Genomic DNA, 23,986 nt, shown 5'->3' on the forward strand with positions numbered 1-23,986 from the left:
ACTTTCCTATCAAAGTCTTCTATAATAATCATGTTTTATCTTGAGCATCAGGAGAAATGAAATAAACTGATGAAAAAGAGAGAAAATAGGAGGAGGGGAAAACATTAACCTAATGAGGAAGAACAGGAAGTGGGATGGGGGTGGGTGGTTAGAGGGAAGGATTACAACCAGAGACTTAAAGGAAGATTCAGATGGTGGGCAAATGTTTGCTGCCAGAATAGTGCTTGGTGACGATGTCCGTCTCAGATTTCCTCCTTCCTTTCACGATTAATCAGATTTCACATTCAGTTTCAACCTCCCTGACAACGCTTAAATAAATCTGACCCGGGTCTATAGGATTTTAAAAGTCTCATTTGGTTCCCGCCATTTTCAGCCTCCAAGTTGAATCCTAGTTGGTCCTAGAAACTTTATATATTGACTCATGAAAAAAAAAAAATGCTCCTATAGAACCATAGCACTTTCAAAAGTTATTTCAAAAAATCTTTTGTAGCGTCATCAGATTTCCCCTCCCCCCCAAAAGAAAACACCATAGCACTGACTGTAATCAATTGACTCTTTTGTTTAGATGCTTTCTCTAGAGATTCCGTATCTCACTGAAGGAGATGGATTAGTCTTGGACAGCTTCTAAAACGGTGCCCTATTTAGCACTTACCTAGAGTACAGTGAACTCTTAATACTTAATGAGGCAGCCGACAGGGATGACTCAGTTCATCAATAGTGAACACGGAGACAGCATCCCATTTCCACCACTACCAGGATGGCCGCTGAGAGAAGGGACAAAAACTACCGCGTGCAGGAGACACTTAGCGGCTCTTCCTCCTTTTCTTCATTCACCCATGGGACATCCCCAGCTGATGGCAGCCCAGTGTCCCCAGAGAGTGGGCTGAGATTGGGGGTTCTGACAGCTGAGATGGAGGGTGCCAGCCATTTCCTCACCAGTGTCTTCTGGCCATGCAATTTTAATAAGCTCAACCTCAAGAAAGGAAAAAGGAGCCTGGGATCATGCTGAATTATTCACAGCTCCAATCGGGTAAGGCAGAAGAACCCCTCTTCAGAGAGTAAGTAATAGCTCCTCATTGATTTTTTTCCCCCTTTGCGATCCCTAGGTGAGAACCCAGTTTAAATATCCAAAGATGGAAGAAAATCTAACTATCGTCTTAAACCTGAGTTCATGAGTAATTGGTATATTTGCGACCTGCGTTACAGTTGACAATTCTATTCTCTCAAGAACAGTTTCAGAGAGATTGGTACATTTAAATTTATTTTAAATATAACATATATACAAAAACTAATTTTTATAGATTAATGACCATGATCAAAGAGGTTTTGTTTAATGACAGAACGAAAACTGTTGTTAGCCTTGAGACTTGAAGGCCAAAGAGATGTAGGATTCATGCATTTATTAGATGCCAACGTTGAATTAGCTCTGGATATAATGAATATACCTTATTTCTACGCACAGAAAGAGAAATGTAAGCTCGACAAAATATAGTTAATTCTTCCCTACAGTTCAAGGAAAGCTTACTTTCCATATTCTCAGCCCATAGTTAGCGCTAATAAAGTTGTTCTCAAAATAAAGACAGTCTCCATGCCCCTGTAGGGAAGTGAGTTAGAGACCAGCTCGTTCAGACCTTGCCTACAGATCAGAATCTCAGCCCCTGCCCATAAAGCACTTACACAAGCACACCCACCTAGCGGGTGGCCTCTCCTCACTTTACCAAGTCTCACATAATCCACTGCTGAGAGTCCAGTCCAGACCACCGTGACCTCAGAGGCCTGGAACATCACAGAAAGCCCCTCAGAGTCCAAACTCCTCTCCATCCATCCCAGACAGAGCTGATGGATGAAATTCCTAAGGGATCATAAAGGCGCAACACTCACACCACGTGGCTCTCCCTTGAGTTACTGAACTGCTGGAAGCCTCAGTCTCCTCATCAGTAAGCTGTAATGATAATAATATTCTCCTCAGAAGACAGTTGAGGTTTAAGTGAAATAAGGCACACTGGGGATGCAATACAGCCGCTGGCCCGTGTTAAGGCTTCACCAATAAGTGGGAGTTATCATCTCATGAGAATGCAAGCTCCAGGAGGGCAGGAATTGCTGGTTCTTTCATCTGGTGCCTAGAACAGTTCCCAGTAAATGGTAGGAACTCAATAAACTTAACAAATGAAGTATTTCAGGCCCATTTCAATGCCACTACTCCTGCCCCGTTATCCTTGGCTGACATGACCTTTTCCTCCCGTGGATGTTGCTAATAGCATTTTGTTTGTCCACGTCCTGTAGCGCCGACCCCTGCTGTCTCAAGGCGATACCACTGCCCTATGTCCTCTAGTGTAAAGCCCCTCTTTCACTGCCCGGTTCAGATGCTGTGCACACCACAGGCCCTCAACCAGGCATGAAGAGCCTGCCGGGTCATTCCAAGAATGACCAAAGTTGGATCCTCGTTAGCCAGGGCCACAAAGCTCCGATGGGGAATTGTAAACACTTAGGATCCCAGCCCTTCTCCTTGAATTGAGTGAGGAAATGGAGCTGAGTTAGTAATCTTTTTAATTGCACACTTCTGTTAGTTCTGCCAAGCTACATAGCAGCTGGATTTCAAACCTTAACCACAAACCAGAGGTCCCTACTCTTTTTGAAGTGGAGAAGTCATCTTCACTTCCAGGAAATGAAACGATCCCTTTGGGGCAGGAGCTGATGGCAATGTGAACGAGGGGAGGGTAGCAGAATGTAATGCTAACAGGACACATGGAAAAAGCCAGGCTGGGGTGGGGACGGGTGCTGGCTGGGTGTCGGCATTGCCCCCCCCCAACACACACACACACACACACACACACACACACACACACACAGAGCCAGAAGGCACGCACCCCTCCTTCTCCTCTACCCCCACCCCCAAGAGGGCGTGCCCAGGAGCTTAGGGAGGAGGTCGCTTTTGTACAGTTCCTTTTCCTGGTTTCCCCGGCAACCGTGCAGCATCTAGATGCTCCAAGAGTGAGGCGGTGGGACGTGGTGGTGTGAGGAACACGAACGCTGCGTCCGTCCCAAGTGGTGTCACCTCCACACCCGTGTTTAGCAGCCTCTCAGCCTCAGAAGGTCAAACACACACACTCCCCACTCCAACTGCTCATTTCTAATGTGGTACCAGATGCCCAAGCAAGGAGCCTCAGGGAAACGTTACATGAATAGCCTCATTTACCAACGTGAACTGAGAGGTGGGGCCTGAGACTGAACGATATCTAGGCACCAAGGATGCCTGATGTCTTGTGGTTGGGTTTCTGGATATCAGCTAAGCCTACACAGGACACATCATGCGGCATGAATTAACTTTGTATCAGTAGCTGGTTATAGGCTGAGAACAAGGGACAGGGGAGTCTGAGCTGTCACCCCAGGGAGGGTGTCTAATTTGGGGGATCCAGCCTAAGAACAACAGATGTAGAAACGGGAGGCCGCAAGACCATTCAGAGGCATACTGCCTAGAAAGTAGAAGATACAGTCTCCAGCTCTGAAATGAGCTCTATTCTAAAACCTCATTAGTAAGTCGGTTATTTGGAATTCAGAAACCATGTCCAGAGAAGTCATATCTGCTTATAAATGATGATTGGGTCTCTAGGCTAGTCCACAAAAGCCTGTTTAACTCATAATGTAGATGAAATACTATAAGCTTGCAATGAAAAGCAACAGAAAAAAATCCTGTTGTGATACCAGTAATTAAATGAAAAAGAAAAACAGAGAAGTGGAAAATAAACAGCTTTCTTTCGTTTCCTTTGAATACTAGAGCTCTTGGATGGAGTGGCGGGGGTGGGGGTGGGGGGAGGGGCTCTTCATTTACTTTAGACAATGGGATGGAGGGGAAGGAGCTGATGGTGGGGGAGGGCCGGCTGTAGGACGAATTAGAGTTGTCCTCTGGGATAATGAAAAAACAAAGCATATTTGTGAAAGCAGGCAGAGAGAGGAGAAGAAAAAGTGAGTAGGCTTGTCTCATGTCAATAAGACGTAGGTGGTGGTGGGGGGACCCTCGGAGTGAGGAAAGAGAGTGAACTTGGCATTCACGAAGGCGTGGGTTCTAGTTCTGCCTCCCAGAGGGACTCAGGCGAGGCAGCTGTGTAGCCCCTCTCCCAGCTGGCAGGTTACCAGCTGTCTCCAAGGCCAACTCATTCTCCCTGCAATTCTTCGTCCCTCTTAGTTGCTAACAGGGAAGGGCAGAAACCAAGACCAACCACAGCCAGCACCACCCCATGGCCCACTGTGGGCACTGAGCTGAAAACAAGGAATTCCCAGGAATATCGCCTCCAGCACCTCCCCCGCCCCACCCTAACAGCATCTCCTATCCTCTTCCTGGACCCTCTTTTCCCTATACCACCAACACTGTCACAGTATCCTCTTTGGGAATGTGTCTTTTCCTTTCAGGAATAGGAAAGGACCTCATCATAGTACATACTGGAAACCGCAGCCTTCCTGGAAGGCAGGGCTGGGCTACAACAGTTAGGAGACAATCATTTCCATACTTCCCTTGACAATTTCAATACAAATGTACTCACAGTGTATTTATCTTCAAAGCTCTGAAAATGTTACTTTTTAGACACCCAGCATGTAAATCTTTTAGAGACTCACGTTATGGTCTAAACTGCATTCTTATTGGACACAACTGATAAATTAGAGAGCTGCTTCTGCTGCACTATCCCATTCTCTGCTCTTAAACTCCTTTCACAATATGCCACACTGCTGCCACTCAGCACATAACACTGCTCAGCCACTTTCTACTCCCACACTGGAGACGCCCGATGCCAGCTCCCATCTCCCCCCGCCCCACACACACACACACCTGTGCAGACAGCAAACTCACAGCAGACCCACCAATACATACAGCCACACACGAGGCACACTCACCCACACAGGTTGCACAGAGTTGAACAGAAAAGCCCCCAAGTCCACGAAGTATCATTTTAGAGCCTTTCCCCCATTTCCTATGGGGAACCCAGTGCCTGGCACAGCTGTGCTCCGATAATAACTGCACCTAATGCTACTTGGTATCAGCCTTTCCAGAGTTACTGACCGATTTCACATGAATCATTTAAGTTTTATAAAACTCTCAAGACAGGTAGTATTACCTCCGGTTTACAGACGACTGTACTGGGTTTAAAACACTCATGTAGTTTGCCCAGGGTCATACACCTAGAGAGCGACAGAGCTGGAACTCAATGCCACGTCCCCTAGCTTGAAGTCCGTTTTGAAAGGAGAACATGGCAGAGACAAGATAGAGATTTCAGGCTAGATAACAGGACGATGCTCCCACAATGGGGGAAAAAAAGAAAATACACCTCACCTCTTCCATGCTGTTTTATTCAATTAACAGAAAGAAATATGGAAAAGTTAAATTACCAAAGCTATAACCAAGTAGAAACAGACAACACACGACATACAAATAACTTAAAAGTCCTGCTTCTGCGTGAGAGGTGCAAAATGCAATATTTCCTCTCCCAGCTCCCGTCCAAAGCCCACCCACACTCTCTCCTCTCCTGAGCCTTCACTGACCACCACAGCCCCCTGCCCTCAATGCCCTCCAGACCAAGAGTTCTCAAGCTTTAATGTGTTAAGAATCACACAGATTCCTAGGCCCCACCCACAGAGATCTGGAGTCAGTGGCTTTGGGCTGAGGCCCAAGAGTTTGCATTTCTAGCAAGTTCCCAGATGATGCAGACGCTACTGGTCCATGAACCACCTTTGAGATGCACTGGACTAGACTCTGATAGGACCTTTACCACACAATGTAGAACCTGACTACTTTTTCTGTTAAGTGATTCTGGTTCCCAGATGCCTCTTCCCCTACCCTCCCCCTGCAGTCCTACCATCCTCAGAAGCAGCCTCATCTCCAAATCCCAGGACCCATCCTGATCACAGTTTGAGACTGCTGCTCTAAGATCACGCCCCATTCTTGTTCAAGGCATAGTATCCCTGACCTTAAAACTGGGCTTCTCTCCTAGCTGCTGTTCTCTATTTCTTATTCTAACTCCCTAATGTCCCAGATTTCTCGGGAACCAGTGCCTGCCTTCTCCTGGCCAAGCCTCTTCCCTATTGGATCATGCAGTCCTGAAACCCCAAAGCACCACTTACTGTATTCATACCAGCTGACCCACTGCCCTGATGACAAGTGTCTGCTGCCCAGATATCCGTGTCTCATCCAACCCAGATTCCCTATTGCTGAGCTGCCCCTGCCCGCTGGAACACTCGGCTCCGGGTCCTGTTTCTCCCCCTCACTGCTGTAGCTCACCTGCACAGTGAGCTGCTGTTGTCTGAGCTGTTGGAAAGATGAATCACCCGCAATACTGAGCTTCCTTTTCAGCACCTAGAGCTGGGACAGTTCCCCTAGAGGGCCCAGAGAAAGCAGATCTTAGACCATCCCCACTTTTCCCACAGAGGCCAAAGCCTCTGTGATACGGTGGTTCTGCCTTACGTTCTGCCTTTATTTCCCCTGCAATGAGTTCTTGCCAATTTAAACGTGGAGGTCGGGACCCATGATGTGTGCGTGTCAGCCGCGTTAGCCTGCACTCTGGGTAGTCGATAAACGTTAAGCAACAAGCAGTTTGATACCTTGCCCAGTTGGCACCTGGAAATATATCATCCAATTTGGAAAGCAGGATACCTTTTAATATCTCCTCCAGCACCTAACCCAGGGCTTCTCACAGAACAGGCACTCCATGAATATTGAATGAGTAAGTGAACAAATGGATGAGGGATGCCAGTGGGGTTGCACCCAGGTTTCCTTTGTGGTGTCCCGATCGGTGCGCTCGGCCGGAAGAAAACACCTTCCCATCTGCAGAAGCTAAGAGAATGCCTCTAGGCCAGACTTCCAACTAATTCCCAGCACACAATTGGACCTGCCCATTCAGATGAACTGTGGCTTGAAGACTGCACTTACACCAGCACAGTGGTTCTCAGCTTCGTTTCAGTACCTGGCTATCTTTAACAGAAAAGGTTGTGCCCTACTCCACCCCGCCCCTTACTCCAGGCCTCCTCCCTTCCCTACTCCTAAGGCCGCCTCAAAAATAAACTCTCCCTCTTGTCCACTCCATTTCCGCCACTGGTTCGTAGCCAGGCCGCCATTTAAGTAGGTGGGATCAACAGCTACACATGTTACAATTTTAAAGTATCTCCACATGACCTTTAACACCTCACTATCACGCCTTTGGGTGAAGTCTCCTGAAAAATAACAATGCTATCAGGACAGGTAACCCAAGAAGACATTAACACCTTAAAAAAGTTCATCCAATTAGGAAGTGTGCTGTCTAGCAGAAGCCTGAGGGAATGGGACAGAAGAGAGGTAGGTTTGTTTTGTTTGTTTGTTTGTTTTTTGTGGTACGCGGGCCTCTCACTGCTGTGGCCTCTCCCGTTGCGGAGCACAGGCTCCGGACGCCGCGCAGGCTCAGCGGCCATGGCTCACGGGCCCAGCCGCTCCGCGGCATGTGGGATCTTCCCGGACCGGGGCACGAACCCGTGTCCCCTGCATCGGCAGGCGGACTCTCAACCACTGCGCCACCAGGGAAGCCCAAGAGGTAGGTTTTGACAGGCAGGGAAAGCTGTGAAGGAAAGGAGTCCTGGCATGAGTTACAGCTGCCAGAGCAGGTGTAGGTGTGATGCCACATTAAGGGGTGTGTGTTCGCTGCCTGGCCTGTTGCATAAATACCATAGGAGCTCTGGGAGGACAAGCATAGGGCAGCCTCTGGGCTGCAGGCTTTGGGTATCCTGAAAGGTTTACAATGTTCCCTGCAAGGGCTTGGGGGCAGAGAGACGTGGGATGGGTTGCAAAAAGCAGACTTCAGAACACCAAGCGACATATGGGGATGCTCTGTCAGTTGAGTTCCTGTGCTACCAAGCTTCCAGAATTCTGGGGAGGTTTCTTGCTAGGGATGACCCCCAAGGATGGCAGTCTTGCAAGCAAGAGGCAGCTCACAACAGACTGCACACAGTAAGAACCTCACACTGGCTGGGCTCAGAGGCAGATGCAGGGGAAGGAAAATGGTCAACACTGCAGGGGACCGAAGCTTCTCTTGTCTAGGATGTTTACCTCATTAGGCTGTTTTACATCACATCCGCCAAAAACAAAGAAAAAATAGCTGGAGGGTGTCTGCTGGAGTTCAAACCTGGATCCTGAGTCTCAGATCCTTCTGAGGCCAAGAAGGGACCTCTAGGCAGCCCCTTCCTGCCTGGCACGGTTACCCCATCTGCAAGAGGCAGTTATCGCTGTTACAATTACTCTTATCATCATCCCAACCCCTTGGGTCTACCACATTCATTTCGCCATAAGCAGGGATGGCTGGGGGACGAGGGACCAGAAACCTAGGCAACTCCTAGGCTGTGAGGCCAGAGGTCTGAGTAGGAGTAAAGTTCAGAGGGCAATGAGCAGGCTGGTCCTGAGGGGCCAGGACAGTCCATCAGGAAAGGAGAAGATAAGCGCCATCGGGCAAGAAGCCAACACAAGTCCAAGGCCAAGGCCAATGCCAGCGGAGAGGGGCAAGGAGCAGCTTTGGACCCAGGAGGTGGGCGGTACCTGGGGGTGGCTGGAGGGAGTCTTAGCACCGGGGAGACTAGGGTTCAGGGGCAGGACGTGCTAATCCTAGAAAGAGGGGAGCGTGTGGAAGAGATTACGGAAGAGGCTAGAAGAGGGGGAACCGGGTAGGGCTTGGCCAAGCAGAGTAAGAGAAGAGTTCGGCACCAAGATCTACAGCAGATTAGCAGACAGGCTGGGCTTCCCACCATGCACAGCCTGGGTGGGGCTGGTACCCCCTGACTGAGCTAAGCTACAGGCCTCCACGGTGGGCGGTCAGGAGTCTCGGGGTCAGGGATCCAAGTGTGTCACTCAGGTGTGTGCATTAGACAAGACAGTTCTGAATTTTATTGCTTCCCCCTCTTAGCAGCACATCCACTGACACGTTCTCGCTCCTCCACAAAGCCTCCATCTCTGCTCCCTCCCTCCCCCAATGCCCTTTCCCTCCTCTTCTCCGTCCCTCTTTAACTACATATCATATTGCTTCTGATTCCACTTTGCAAAGCTACTGTGTGAGGCTGTGTTTGTGTGTCCCTGGGGGTGGGGAGTGAGCCCTCAGGAGGATGGCGGGGGGTGTGTCGGGGGAGGAGATCATCTCTCCCTCCCTCCCTGGCCAGCTGGAAATGTGCTGTGTGACCATCCAATTTAATTAGCTGAACTTTCAGTCTTGACAGAAGGAAGCTTTAAAAAAAACAAAAACAAAAACAAAAAAACCTGGAGCTTTCTTGGCTCTCAGCCTCTTGAAAGATAGCAGAGAGGATGTGATTGCAGGAAAGCGGAATCCCAACTCCCTGATTCCCACTGCCAGGGGCAATCAACTGTGAGCTGAAACCTGCATCTTGAAAAGCTAAGTGGAAGGAGAGAATCTGAGCTCACAAGCACAGGACTCTGGAGCCTCAGGGCTTGGACCCTGGGGTAGACTCGTCAGCAGCTACCCAGAGTCCCTGACAAGCAGAGTTGGAGACCAGGGGGGTGACAAAGGGCTGCCCTTCTCACACCTTCCAGTGGGTACCTGCCCTGCAGCCCCCAGGCAGGCCCCCCACTGTGCCCCCGCCACCCATTCCCTCAGCCCCGGTCGCTGGAGCAGCCCCCCAAGCCCAGCTCCACTCCATGCCAGCTCCTCCTTGCAGAAGCACCCACATCTCAGCAGCAGCATCTCCCCAGAGCCTGCTTTCTCAGCACCCTGGCTGCCCAGTCCGCATCACGGGCCACCCAGGCACCCCTCCCACCCCCTGCCCTGCCACTGGCAGCATCCAGGACCCCAGCTGTGCTACAAGCGCATTCCAAAGGGACACCAGTGACAGTGAAAGCAAAGGAACAACCACTAGGGATGGCCTCAGGGGTTCCTGAAGGTGACACAAGGACACAGAATTCTCCAAACAAACACAGCAACCCAAGCCTGGACTTCAGAGCACGAAAAGCCCATGCGGATGTGTTCTAGTGAGAGGAGGAAGTGGCACCGTCCGTTTAAGATGTCACTGTCCTGCCAGCCTGCTTCCCCTGACCACTGCCAATCTGCTTCTGTCATATTCCAAACATGAAACCAGACCACCCACCCAGAGAGTGGCATCGGCCACTCTCATCTCCTGTAGCCACCGCCCCATCCTCGCTGGCCCAGCGATACTCACCCACCCTGCTCCAGCCCTGGAGGGGGCAGGAGGACCCAGATCAGGGGTGCAGTGCACCCTCGGAGCCCACGGAGCCCGGACCCATGCCACTTGGGGTCACTGCGATCTCATGGGAGGCAGCAGACAGGGAGCAAAGTCCAGGTGGGCTGCCCCAGGCAAACAGTCAGGTCTGGGTGGACTGAGGGCACGGTCCCAACTATTGAAGGAGTTCTGCCTTCTCTGGGGGGGGCTCTTGCCAGGGTGGGAAGGAGAAACAGGTACACCCAACACTTCATCTGCAATCATCATCCAAGACAGATTCAGAACCTTGTCACCAAATCACCCAGAAAACTCAGTATTCAAACCTCCATAGCAGAGACCACCCTCAACACACACACACACATGCACAAACACATTTGATTCTCCGACCTTTACTCCCCAGACTCGTGGTTATTAGCTCTTTACACTTGGACTTATAAACCTAGCGACTTACAGATACTTTTATTCTTTCACCTGCTATTCATGTGACCATAAGGTGAATGAGCTCACAGCCAGTGAAGCCTCCCATTGGTGAGGTTACCTGTTCAAAACCCACAGCATAGTTTTAAACCAAATGGTGCTTTTCTTCTTTGAAAACATTTTTTTCCACAACAGTGTTTCATAACCACATGCAAATTCTTGATGAAAATGTAGGTATAACCTAAGTTTAACCAAAGTCCAAAATATTTACCAGAAGTTATTTCAGGAGAAAAAGAAAATCAAAATTTTTGCTTTGGCAAAAATTACTTCCTGAGAAAAATTACAGAATGTAAGGTATTATGACGAAATTATAAAACGATAACCGACCTAGTATTAAAGGAATTTGATCCCACTGACAGTATTAAACAATACAGGACTCTCAAATAAGTAAAGAAATCAGAGTCTGTTTTTTTTTTTTTTCTTAATTTCCAAAGCTTGGTCATAGGGGTTTGCTAATCTTTGACAGTTTCTACTTAATTTCAAAGGGGGCTTATGTGCCCATGTCCCACCTAATGTCATCGATATCTGACCTTTGAAAATTAAAACTGACATTTACTACACCTCCCCATTGCGCCAACATTGCCAATTACGTTCAGCAGCAGCTTCAGGCGTGACCCACGGTCGCCTGCTCTCGGAACGGCAAACATTCTCTGCCTGCCTCACAGACCAGCAGGTCACTTTGTGAAACAGGCAGATGAATCCCTCACCAAAGGGGAGCCTCGACTTCACCCAACACGGGGTGCCCAAAACGTCTGCATGTATCAGTCGCTGAGATGGCTTTTATCACTTAAAAATAGATCTGTCAGCACCCCCATTCACCACAGCAGAGCCTGCACGCTCGATCTTGCAGAACCTAAGGGCACTCCAGTTTCAGAACAAGGACCCGGGAGACACTGGGCTCAGAGAAGGGCCATAAAGCTTAGCATTAGCCTCCTCTCTGCCTTTGCTAACACCATGTAACATGTTTTCAGTGATGCCCTTGAAATGCATCTGTGCAATTTACGCTAGAATAATTCTTCTTGCTGAAACACTTTCACAAACTACCTTAACTGCATGAAACCGTTATACTATATTGTAATCAGGGCATTGCCCTGTAATTATTTGCTTTGTGACTGTATCTCTCCACTCCTGCCCACCCTCCTCCACCTCCAGACATGAGCTCTTTGAAAGAGCTCCCTGTGGCCTCGGTATCCACCATGTGCCCGGTACACAGAAACACTCGGTAACTGTGATTGAACTGAGTGAATCTGAATTGAAGCCGAAATACCGACAACGTCTTCCTTCTGAGATTCCACGACGCCCCTCCCCCTCCACTGCATTGCTTAAGTTATATTTAAGTGGTTCTTCTACCAGGCTTGTCATGTATCTTGAACATGCACTGTAGGTGTCTATTAAGTGACTATCCTAGACCAATGCAACTTGACGAATAAGCAGTCACTGTCAGGGATTTATACACTTGGCTCTTCACATGTCTCCCTCCAAAAAAGGAAATTAATAGCCCTGATTACTAGTGTCCCTAAGGCAAATCTCACATTAAAATTAAATAAGTATGTGGTATGCTTAGCTCAATGTCTAGCACCTGAGGATGTCCATTGGACATTAGCTCCCTGTTCCCAGCTTCTGGTTCGTGTCTCCAGCAGCGATAAAGCTTGTAAGTGGGGGGGGGGGGGGGACCATCTGGTTAACGCATTCCTATCTGCTCATACCTGCCCTACATCATTTTGGGCCACTGGCATTAGGTAACACTCATCCAGACACCTAGTCAGAATCTTTTTCCTGAAACCAACGAACGATTGCTCTGTTTAATTTTACTCGTCTCTCACCCCACCCCCACTTCAAGCTATGGTGATTTGATTAAAACCAAACCAAAAAGTGGTGGGCCCCATGCATGCAAAAGACAATGAGGCAACAAGAAAGAGAAAAAAGATGGTTTTGACCTTCTTCAAAGTTTACCGATTACAGGAACCTTGTTATCAAGAAACAAAGAGCCTCCTTCACATAGAAACATAAAGTTAATCTTGTGACATTATGTGAAAAAAGCTAGAATCGGGGAGAAATGACAGATGCACCAGAGGCAGCGTGGAGCTTACTAAGAAGAAGAACGTGTTCACGTGAAGAACAATGCTGGTGAGGAAGGAGAACTTTCCTGACACAGACAAGCAGGTGGATCCCCATGGAGCAGAAAGGTAAAAATAGCCAACCAACTGTGTCCGCTCATGACGTCACCCTCTCATCATAATTTAAGTCTCTGAGAATCCCTGACCAAGAATTCCCCTAACCAATGGAGGCAGATACTCTGATCTTCTCCGAGCAATCACATGCGAACATGGGTCCCAAAGCCCATCATTCTAGGGGAAACAGAAACTTGGAAGTTGAGGACCAGCCCCTCCCCCTTCGTGACCCCTCCGACATGCAAATTCCCAGTGCCACGCTGCCTGCAACCACCACCGGGTCTTAGCAGGTCTTACCCTGTACAGAGGACAACACGAGAGAGATTAGCAGGTTGCCACAGTAACACCCCAGGCAACTTGGAGACACACTGGACTTGAATCCCAGGAGTTGGTTTGGTCAGATAGGTGAAATCTTAAATGCCTACCAGGATGGCGAAGCAAGACCACTGATCACCGTCTAACTGCTGGTCGTTTTTTTGTTTTAATTGTAGAAGCAAACTCCTCAAAAGCTACAATGCCATCAAAACCAACCGAGGCCACTGTGACCCACAGACATCGACACTTTAAGGATTGCCGCCAAGTTCTGAGACTGTCCACAGGTCTCACACGGAGGTGCATCTGTCCATCCGGACCGAGCTGCTGACGGGCATCCAGTCTCCGCGCCCTCCAAAGGTCACAGCCAGAGAAAGAAACTCAGGTGTACTTACGCAGGGCGTGCCACTCATCCTGGCGGATGGTCTTCGTGATGTTGAAGGTGAGGTTCCTGGGGATGGTGGCTGAGGAGTAGTGGTATTTGATGTACGTGCATCTCTCAATTTCTCCTGGCAAAGAGAGACAGGAGACCAAATGTTAATGAGGCAGCAACCAGGTCTGGGGCAGTCTCCAGGATCCATTTTTCTGTCCTGGGGCAAGGGACTTGTTTCATATCGGGCCTGGTGACACCTACATTTTACACATACAAGGCAATAACCTTGACTCCAAAAGAGCAAGAGGGTAGGACAAAATCAAACGCCATGGATTTAGATAGAAAAATACACCTCTGGCATCATTCAGAGGTGGGAAGAGTCAATGTTTAGGCTGATAGCAGCTTGTTAAGAAAGTAGTAGCCATGTGTGTTTAACCTTAGGAAAATCAACTTTTATATCAAGGGAGGAAGTTTGGCATCTAAAGACGTTTAGAGTTTGCACCCACAGACCAGTAAAGGGCAGGCCTCGGCCTTAATCATGTAGTACGTGCTGTCTTGCGGAATGCTGAGCTAGAGGGGGCCTCTTGCCTTTTCTCCATCCCCTGCCCCCCCAGCCTCACCTCTGAACACAAAGCACTCAGATCCATCTGTATCTCCTTGAACCAGTCTCTTCTCAGATTTCTTGGACAAAACTGAAGCCCCCTGACATACTCAACACCTGGTCCAGTAGGACTTTTACTGAGAAGCCATTATCAATCAATGCATGCTTTGCTAGTCAGATTGTCAAAATAGTCCTACATTTTAGAGCAGAGGCCCTCCAAGTGTGGCCCTGGGATCACAGCATCAGCATCATCTGGGAACTTTCTAGAAATGTCATTTCCCAGGCCTGACCCCAGACCTGCTCAATCAAGAACCCGGAGGTAGAGCCTGCAATCTGAATTTTAATAGGCCCTCCAGGTGATTCTGTTGCACACTTTAGTTTGAGAACCGACACCTTCGAGAATCTAACAGAACTGCCAAAGCATGAATTTATAAATCCGCCATGTTTGCAAATTCCAAAAGGAAGGCATGATTAGGAGTCCTTGGCCTCCTGCAGACGCTTCCATCAACACTTGCTTATCTGGGGGACGTTAAAACTCAGCGTCAGCGCATTGTGAACAATCAGGAAAGGTGTCATTTTTAAAGGTTAGGCATTTTAAAATTTGGTTTTGCACCTGAAAGGATTTTGATGGTAATCCATTTTGCACCCCACTGATTTTCAGTTTATAAGTGGTGGCACCTGACTGAATCGTCTGATTCCTGGCTCACTGTCAGCAGGGAACCTGGCAATTGGTGGAGTGCAGTAATTTAGACAGCGCCTTATTGCAAATCATATCTGGACAACCGCCCACTGCCCATTATTGGCAGACACTCCTCCAGTGGGACAGATGCTGTCCAAAGGGGCAAAGTTTAAGGAAAGTGCTATGCGCTATTTTTCTTTTAATTTCTCAACTCCTCTGTCTTTTTCCCCTTAGCCTACAAACATCCTGAGTCTCTCGCATGCCATACCCTCCCCCAGACCACATCCCCCCACACCTCTATGTTCCTTCTTCCCTAAGCTGGTAATACTTCTAGAAAAAGTAGTCTGCCAGAGTCTCCGCTTCTTCAACGCACATTCATACCTCATTTCCATAGCAATTTCCATCAACAGCATCACCTCCCATCCAGGCCACATCACAAATCCCACAGTCATCCCCAAGGCTTTCCCAGCTCTAGCCATGCCACGCCTCCTTGACATCCAACTGGTCACCAAATTTTGCCAGTTCTGTCTCAGAAATGTCCCTGGCATCCAGCCTGCCCTCTCTGTATCCACTCCCTCTATCATAGTTGCACAAAAACAGTGACTGAAAAAAAATAAATAAATAAATAACAGTGACTGATCCCACATTTGCTGAGGACTTACTAGGTAGGAGAGATTTGCCAAGAGCCTTGTAGACCAGTCGTTTCCAACTTTACTCATGCCCTGGCGCATGTAGAAAAGATGCGTGCAAGGCAGCCGGGATGAGCAGATGGGCTGCTGCGTCCGGTCCAGCCTCGGGGAGGGTTGAAGGAGCCACACCTCAGCCACCCGTAACCTATTCGCGGCTTCTGTACCTGTCCCACCAGCGAGACACTCTGTTATGAACACTGTCCTACTAATCCTTTCTATAACCCAATTAAGTAGGAGCTATGATGCTCATCACCCCTATTTTACGAATAGGAAAATGGAGGCTCAAGAAGATGAAGTGACTTGCCCGTGCCAGGATTAGAACTCAGAATTGTCTGATGGGAGTCTCCTCCACCAGCCCACCCTCCGCACCGCACCCGCTGCTCAGACTGCATTCCAGAAGGAAAATGCATTCCAGAAAATGCAGTCTCTTTCACACACCGGATAAACCCAACACTCCCGGCAGAAAGTCCCAGCCCCCATTGGGCCCCAGCCACTACACACCCTAGGCTCCAGCCAGGCGCGCCCCCCTCCACCCTGCCCTGATAATGCCCTGTCCGCTCACGACTCTGTCCCTCCTCTCCTCCCGGCCTGTCTTTCACCTAGTACACCTCCAGCTCCTCGGCAAAGCCTCCCTGCATCCAGGACAGCACACAGCAGCAGGCATTCAACATCCCCTCCTTCTCCCTCCCTAAGCTCTTTGTGCTACTGCAGCCAGCACACCAATGCCCCGTGATTTATCTATTTACACGCCTCGCTCCCCCACTGGATGATGAGTTTCTCAAGGGCAGGGACCTGTCTTACTCATTCATCTTTATCTCCCCGGCCACCAGCACAGGGCGGGCATCAAGAACACGTGCTTTGAAGAAAGCAATGAACAACATAAGGCGCCCTTTAGAAGACCACAGTGGGCAAGGACCCCAACTGCTTCTATTATATGCAAGGGATTAAGATAATTGAGGCAAATTAGAATGTCATGAATAAAAGGAGGTGATTGTTGCAGAACTCTGGGATCCTACAGCAAATACCTCTTCCCTGTCTGGACAACGTAAGGAGAGGCTTGTCGATCACATATGAACGTGGAATAGCCTCTCACTGCACTTTGTAAATGTAATCCGAGGGACAACTAGGTCGATGGTTTCGGGGTGGAATAAAGAGAAAAAGAAAGAAGAGAGGGAGATATAAGGGAGAAAGGGTTTTTACATGAATATCATCGGCAACTACCTGGGACATATACAGTTGAGCAGGTTGTGCACTGCGTAAGGGTACCTCCCGAGAGTACCTAGGTGCTGAAGTCCAGCTGCTGCTCTGCTTGCCAAGACATGCACCCTGGTGGGGTATGCGGGAGATGTCCCTGTCAGAGAGGCTGCCTTTATCTAATTTGCACAAAGATGTCATGCAAACTAGCAGCCACCCTACATTCCGCGATTTCAAGATCAAACAAAATCCTCCCTGGACCCCGCTTGGGAGACACAAGACAGGATCCCACTGGTAAGAGCTAGATTGGTGCCTGTCACTCATGTCTGAGAAAAGTACCTGATTTCCTAGCCAAGACCAGGTTCTCTCAGCCTCAAAACATACTCAACAAGTGGCCACAGGTTCCAGGCTCCCTGAGCCTCCCTCACCCCCAGCCCACCCAGCCAGTGAGGCAAGAGGCCACCTGACACTCGACAAGAGCAGGAGCTGACGGACAGGCGCCGCGGGCAGCCGGCCAGGAAGCCTGGCTGGAGAACTTCCCAGCAGCCCTGGTGGAGGCCCTCACTATTTGCTTTGCCTCAAGGATGCAAGCATCCTGCCTGTGACAGCAATTAAATTTGAAAGACTCAAATATTGCCTAAGAAGAAAGGCAAAATATTTACCCATGTGTCTGCAGGTCCTGTCAGTGTGCTGGGCTTTTGTCAGTTCAGGCGCCATCTGGGCACCAAATTCGTGTGCCCAGAATGTGGGCTTCCCAATACAAACAGATTTTCCTGCAAAGAACGGGTTAGAGGGGCGACCTGGAAGGCAACGGAGAAGCCCATGACCTTCCCCACCTCCTGCATTCCAGCCCAGAGACATGAGCTTCCCACTCTGGAAGCCTCAGCTGGGGGCCAGAAAACTGGTCAGCGAGGCAGCAGGGGTGGCCCCTCCTGTGGGCCCCTTGGGACTTTAGACCTTCAGCCATGCTCTGCCCTCTGAGCTGAGGACCCTCCTATCTGCGTGTCAGGGTCCCAGGGAGGTAGGATACCCAAATGGGTAACCGAGGAGAGTTTCCAAAAGGGACAATTTACAAAGCTGAGCGCAGAGTGTAAAGAGACCAGCCAAGGGTGGTGCAGGGCCCTGGAGCTGGCAACACAAGGATGTGGTTATAACACCGAGACCGGGAAAGGCGGGGGGCGGGGGTGCATCACCGGAACCTGGAGAGGTGATGCAGGCTTCGGCAGGGGGTCACAGCCAACCTGTGTGAAGGGCAGGGAATAAGCACCCAACCTCTCGCTCCTCCTACCCTCATTCCCTGCCGGTTCCCCCCCGTTTCCTGAACCCACCTGGTGCAGGGGGGCAGCCTCTGAGTACGAGCAGGTGAAGGTGGGGACTGGACCCACGGGGCAAACACAAGCATCCAGCTCACTCTGCCCTTCTTCCTCTTTCCTTCCACACCTCCCCGGCCCTCTCCCGTTCTAAAACATCACTCCAGCTTCCCTTAGTCCAGTGCTAGCACCTTCCGCCTCTCCCCCACCTCCACCTCTCAAGGTCTTCAGTGGTGAAGGGAGACCCAGGAACAAGGAACAGGGGGAGACTGTTCCTATCCTTTTCCTGCCTTTCAAATCCTTTAAGACCCAAGGCATGAGTGTAATAATTCATGTTAAAAACTAATGTACTTCCTGCACATAGTAAGTGCTCAATAAACACCAGTTATTATGAACTGCTGCCCTAAGACTACTTACTCTAAGGGGTCAAGAACACAGGAAATCAGAAATAATATCAGTAAGCAATGTTTATATCACACTATACAAACACAGAGGCAGGGGGTGGGGAGAGGGGGAGAGAGAAATCTCACATGCAATACCCCAGGAGGCTGGTAGCACAAGAGCCCTGATGTACACTGGGCATATGAGGAAACAGACTGGAGGGGGGCAGCAGAGACAGCGTACACAATGAACTCTGGATTCTGACCACGCTCTACCATGATACCAGCAGGTGATATTCCTTTCACGCACAATCTGCTATCAGCAAGACCTGGTTTCCTAAGTAGCTGTAGAAGAAGTCTATTACTCCACCGTTATGTATATTAAGTGGAAACCTTCTTGGGCAGGGTGACTTCAGAGGCAGTGCTAGGACCCATCCCCACACCATCTAAACTTACCTTCCCTAAACAGGTGCCACAGCACTTATATTCATGCATTAGAGAATCATTCCTTTGGCTCAGACATTCTTCTCTTAGGTACCTATTTTTAAAGCTCTTTTAAGGGGCTTCCCTGGTGGCGCAGTGGTTGAGAGTCCGCCTGCCAATGAGGGGGACACGGGTTCGTGCCCCGGTCCGGGAAGATCCCACATGCCGCGGAGCGGCTGGGGCCGTGAGCCTTGGCCGCGGAGCCTGCGCGTCCGGAGCCTGTGCTCCGCAACGGGAGAGGCCACAACAGTGAGAGGCCCGCGTACCGCAAAACAAAAACAAAAACAAAAAACTCTTTTAAGTCCAAAGCGGGTAGTTCTGAGTCACTAGTGCCTAGGTGTGGATGAGATTCCGAAATCCCTTCCTCCAGATGGACCCTCAGCAGCAGAGGGACCCTAGAGAAAAGAGGCTGAGGATCCCGGCAGCTCACGAGGGAGGGGGAAGGTGTGCTGTAAAGGCAACCCTGCAACTTCACGACCATATCTGGTGCTGATCAGCGTGGGCCTGAGAAAGAACCAGAACATGGGACCCCCTCCCCAGCTCTCACTTTAAAAGTGGAGTGATGCCTGCTGGGTATGCGATGGTCAAACGTATTTAGGAAAAATTGGGTTCAACAATGTTTAAAAGGTTTACTTACTGCAGGACTTTAAGAGTTCTTAACGTACACCGTAACTCCCCTAGAGGGGACAGGTATGGCGTGCAGACTTCCCCAGACTCCTTTGACTCCAAATCCTTTCTTATTCAAAGAGCAGTTTCTATCGCTCAACTGTGAGCTCCTCAAACCCAGAAACCAGGTCTCTTGTTTGCACTTCTACCCCCAGGGCCAGGCAAGCAATACATATCTGGATGAGTGGGAATAGACACCAGGGTCTGTCCTTTCATCACACAAGGTAAAGGAGGTAGTTGGCCCCAAGTATGTGCTGGCCTCCTCTCCGTAGCCACATCTGGGAGCAATGCGGCACCAGGCGCAGATGCCCATCCAGGAGCTGTGTTTGCACGATGTCCTGAAGTCAGTCTGGGACCTCTGTGGGCAGGACTAGAGCCATGGCTCTCCGTGCTCTTGGCCCACCTTGGACTCCGGCCGCAACTGCAGCGAGTGCTCCCGGGCGTGCTCATGGCACCCACGTCAGGTCCCTGGCAAGTCTCCCGCCTCCTTGCAACTCACAGGTCACTTGGCCCTCAACGGGCAGCCCACAAGGGTGCAGGAGAGTCAATACTCACAAGAGAGACCCTCAACCCAGGGCGTGAGAGACAGAGCACGCACCCCACCCACTGGGGGATGACCACAAGGCACCCTCTGCACGGTGACCCTGAGGGCGGTCCTGGGATCCAAACTGACGCTCACAGCAGGAAGCTGCTCAGCACTGCGCCATCCACTGGCTTCTCCTCCTTCCCGGGAACTCCCCCAAAGTCCCTGTCTCGGGCTCTGCTTTGGGGGATCAAACACTGAAGAACCACCACCTAGGGGAGAGCAGTGCAAATGGTTCATATGTTTGAGAAGTGTGAACAGTAAGAAGTAAAAAAAGTTGGTCCAACTCGATCCCGAGGTTGCTGTGAAGGGTCCCGTCAGCACCCAGGGCTGAGGCAGGCTCTGTTCCTTCTCAGCTTCCCTTGTTCCTCATGTTCTTTTCTTCTTGATATTCGAGCATCCTAAAGACACACGGATGGATGACTGGACCGCTTCTGAGCGTCCCCGTGTTTCCTTCATTCCAGAGCTCCTTCTTTAAAAAAATTAAATCTATTCACAATGCCTTCCAGACGCCGGACACTCATTTTATCCCCCATCATCCTCACAACAACCTTGTGAGGTAAATATTACAGTAATATCCCCATTTGACTGAAGGAAGAGAGAGTTTAGACAGATGAAGGCCTTCTCTGGAGCCACTCAGCCAGCAAGGAGAACAGCCAGTGTCTGGGTGTCGGCGCAGAGGTTTCAGACACCACAGCTGAGTCACTGCCTGGTTGGAGATTCATTGGGAACAAGGATAATTTCGCAGCCACAGTGCTTTGTATGTGGAGGAACGTGATCCATCCACTGATGAAGAAGAAAGGGAGGAAGGGACATCACCCACGTGTTGTCTGCCGCTCGCCCTTCCTCGGTGCCAATGGTGAGAATGGCCAGGACACTGGCGTCGGTCCCGCTGACCAGCCCCGGCCTCAGCCCGCTACAGGGTGAGCTCTTACGGTCTCACTTTGACATCTGTCTCGCCCACCAAGCTGGCGGGCTGTTCTAGCCCGAGGCCTGTGCTCTGTGCCTAATAAATGGAAAGACTAAGTAAAGGTAGAAAGAACATACTGGAAAAAACTTGAAAGCCAACCTTTAAAAAAAAAAAAAGAGGAAACCAGTTGAGGATTTAAATTTTGGACTTCATCTCCTCCTTAAAGGGCATTTTCAAAAAAAAAAAAAAAGTTAAAATTACACCTTAGAAGAGAGGAAGTAGAGACAATCTCCTTTGGCAAATGAGGAAAGCCATTATCAGATTAGCATTAGCAGTGTTGGATTCTTCAGCCAGCCACAAGAGTGGGGATGGAGATTAGGGGGTTAAAGTTTTGAGATCAGAAGCAAAACCATGTCCCCGATGAAAGGGGAGGGAAGCAAACCAGGGATGTCCCAGGGGTTCAAGGAGGGCAGACGGGACTGGGGTCCCCAAGCCCGGCAGGAAGGGGAGGAGGGTGACGAGGGCAGCGATGTTTACAAATGCTCCCGGATCTCAGACAGGTCTTCGCAAAAGCTTACTGCAAGAACCCTCCCCAGCCCGCCCCCATCTCCTCTTTGGCGCCTCCTGTCCCTTCCAGGTATTCTGAGCCGAAGGATTTGCAAGGCTTATCTCTGCTGCCGACCTGGCAAGAAAGAATGTTTTACTTTCTTCATACTGAGGAAAAGTGTTATGGACGTTTCATTTTTAATGCTTGCAAACGCATTCCATTTGGTGCGCATTGTTTTTTGTGTTTGTGGTGTCGGCGTGGCCTTTTAATGTTGTTTTGTATGCAACGCACAGACAGACTCCTAAATATTTAATTCCTTTCCATTCAATGTTTCATAAATGCTTGTTAGGAGCCATGTTCAGGGGGCCCTCCTGACTCACACAGAGGGGTTGCATTCTTAAAAACCCTGCTCCCAAGTGCCAGCCCTCCACCCCATTTCTGACCCCTTACCCTCTCCTCCAACACTTCTGCTGACTTCTATTGTAACACAGCTGTTTGTATATTAATCGTCTCTTTCTGTCTGTGGTAAATGCTCTGGGATAGGGGAGCTTGTGGTTTTCATCTCTGTACTCCTGACGGCCAAGATGGTGCTTTGAGTATGGTACAAATGACCCTTGACCAACATGGGTTTGAACTGCACGGATCCACTTATTCAGATTTTTTCAATCGTAAGGACTACAGCACTGGGCTTCCCTGGTGGCACAGTGGTTGAAAATCCGCCTGCCAATGTAGGGGACACGGGTTCGAGCCCTGGTCTGGGAAGATCCCACATGCCGCGGAGCAACTGGGCCCGTGAGCCACAACTACTGAGCCTGCGCGTCCGGAGCCTGTGCTCCACAACAGGAGAGGCCGCGATAGTGAGAGGCCCGCGCACCGCGATGAAGAGTGGCCCCCGCTTGCCACAAGTTGAGAAAGCCCTCACACAGAAACGAAGACCCAACACAGCCAAAAAAAAAAAAAAAAAAGACTACAGTACGATACTATTTCGACTGCACAGAGGGGCCACGCCTAACCCCTTCATTGTTCAAGGGTCAACAGTAACTCCTTTGAACAATCGTTTATGTTCAATGAATGCTTTCTATGTGTTAAGTACTGTACAAAGGACTTTACTACACATTATCTCATTTAATCCTAAAAGTTAGACTCTGTTACTATCCCCATTTCACAGATGAGGACATAGAGGCTTAGAGAGGTCTCCTGCCCAAGAATGCAGAGCTATTATTCGGCACAGGTGGGACGTAAACCCACCTACCCCGCTCCCTAGCACCACACTATACCCACCTGTGAAGAGAAACTGGGAAAAATCAAGCTCTTCAGAAAAAGAGAGTCCCTCCAAGGTTTTCTATCGGAAACAAGGCAAAACTTTTCCATGCGCAGGGATTTCCAGCTTCTACAGACTTTGCTGCTCTTATCAGAGCAGGACGGAATGTTTGCTTCCAGAGCTCCCCTCATGAGCTGGCCAGAAGACAGCTCCTAGTCGTGGTGGAAGAGGGCTGAGAATGTGTCTACCAGCCCCACACTTGGCCACAGCCCTGTCCCCGCTCCCAGGACAAGCCGCTCATCAGCGGGGGGGCCTTGGGCAAGTTACTCAGCCTCTCAGAACCTCACTTCTTCATCTGCAAAATGCAGATAATGATAGCATCCACCTCTTAAGACTGACGAGGAATAAATGAGACAACTTATGTAAAACCTGCTCCAGAGAAGGCATTCAAGAAATGTTCATTTATCAGTTCTCTCTCTGGGACACACACCCGCTCCCATAGAACAGCCCCTAAGCATGTAAAGACAGCTCTCACACCCCTCCCACCCAAGGTTCCTTTTCTTCCAGCTGAGAACGTCCAGGTTCTGCACCCACAGTCTCAGAACCCAGCACCATACTGGTCGTCCCCAAGGTTCGGCCACACGTCAAAATCTCTCCCAGGGCAACACTGACCACGATCATTCCCCGAGGACGCAAAACCTACGCCTCTCCTGGTCTGGAGCCGTAACTGTATCAGCGCAGCCAGCTTCCCCGTGAGCTTCGCGGGCAGCCACGTCACAGGGGTGGTCACATGCAGGGGACGACGCACAAGTACTTTCCTCCAGGGAAGCTAGGTAGCCACCACGGGCTTGGGCAGCTATCATGTCTCATTTGGGGTTGTTTTCTGTAGTTTGATTTGTTACCTCCTGTGGGATCTCCTATTTGTTCCAGGCCCCTGAAGACATTTCTGGATGGTGATGCTGTCCTTCCATGAATTAGCCATCAGTCCACACACTCCATCAGCAGGCCACCCCCAACCTCATTCAAGTCATCACTAAAATCCCCCGACAGGGCAGTGTTGAGGGCAGAACTCTGGACACACACACACACACACACACACACACAAATATCCTTGTGATCAGAAATCAAACCATTAAGAGAGAGCTCTTCGGGTGGGACC

At 49.8% G+C, this 23,986-nt stretch overlaps 1 protein-coding gene across 1 annotated transcript in view; it reads right to left on the reverse strand.

The window, feature by feature from the left end:
• The window catches only part of TMEM178B (transmembrane protein 178B), a 367,779-nt gene that overhangs the window by 235,690 nt on the left and 108,103 nt on the right, over nucleotides 1-23,986 (reverse strand). Inside the window, exon 3 of the mRNA XM_027101712.1 lies at nucleotides 13,547-13,660. Within this exon, the coding sequence (XP_026957513.1) occupies nucleotides 13,547-13,660 (114 nt within the window). The remainder of the gene's footprint in view (nucleotides 1-13,546; nucleotides 13,661-23,986) is intronic.

This window comes from Aethalodelphis obliquidens, unplaced genomic scaffold (assembly GCF_003676395.1).
Source record: "Aethalodelphis obliquidens isolate GAN/ISIS:26980383/991018 unplaced genomic scaffold, ASM367639v1 scaffold5, whole genome shotgun sequence".
NCBI classification, from domain to species: domain Eukaryota; kingdom Metazoa; phylum Chordata; class Mammalia; order Artiodactyla; family Delphinidae; genus Aethalodelphis; species Aethalodelphis obliquidens.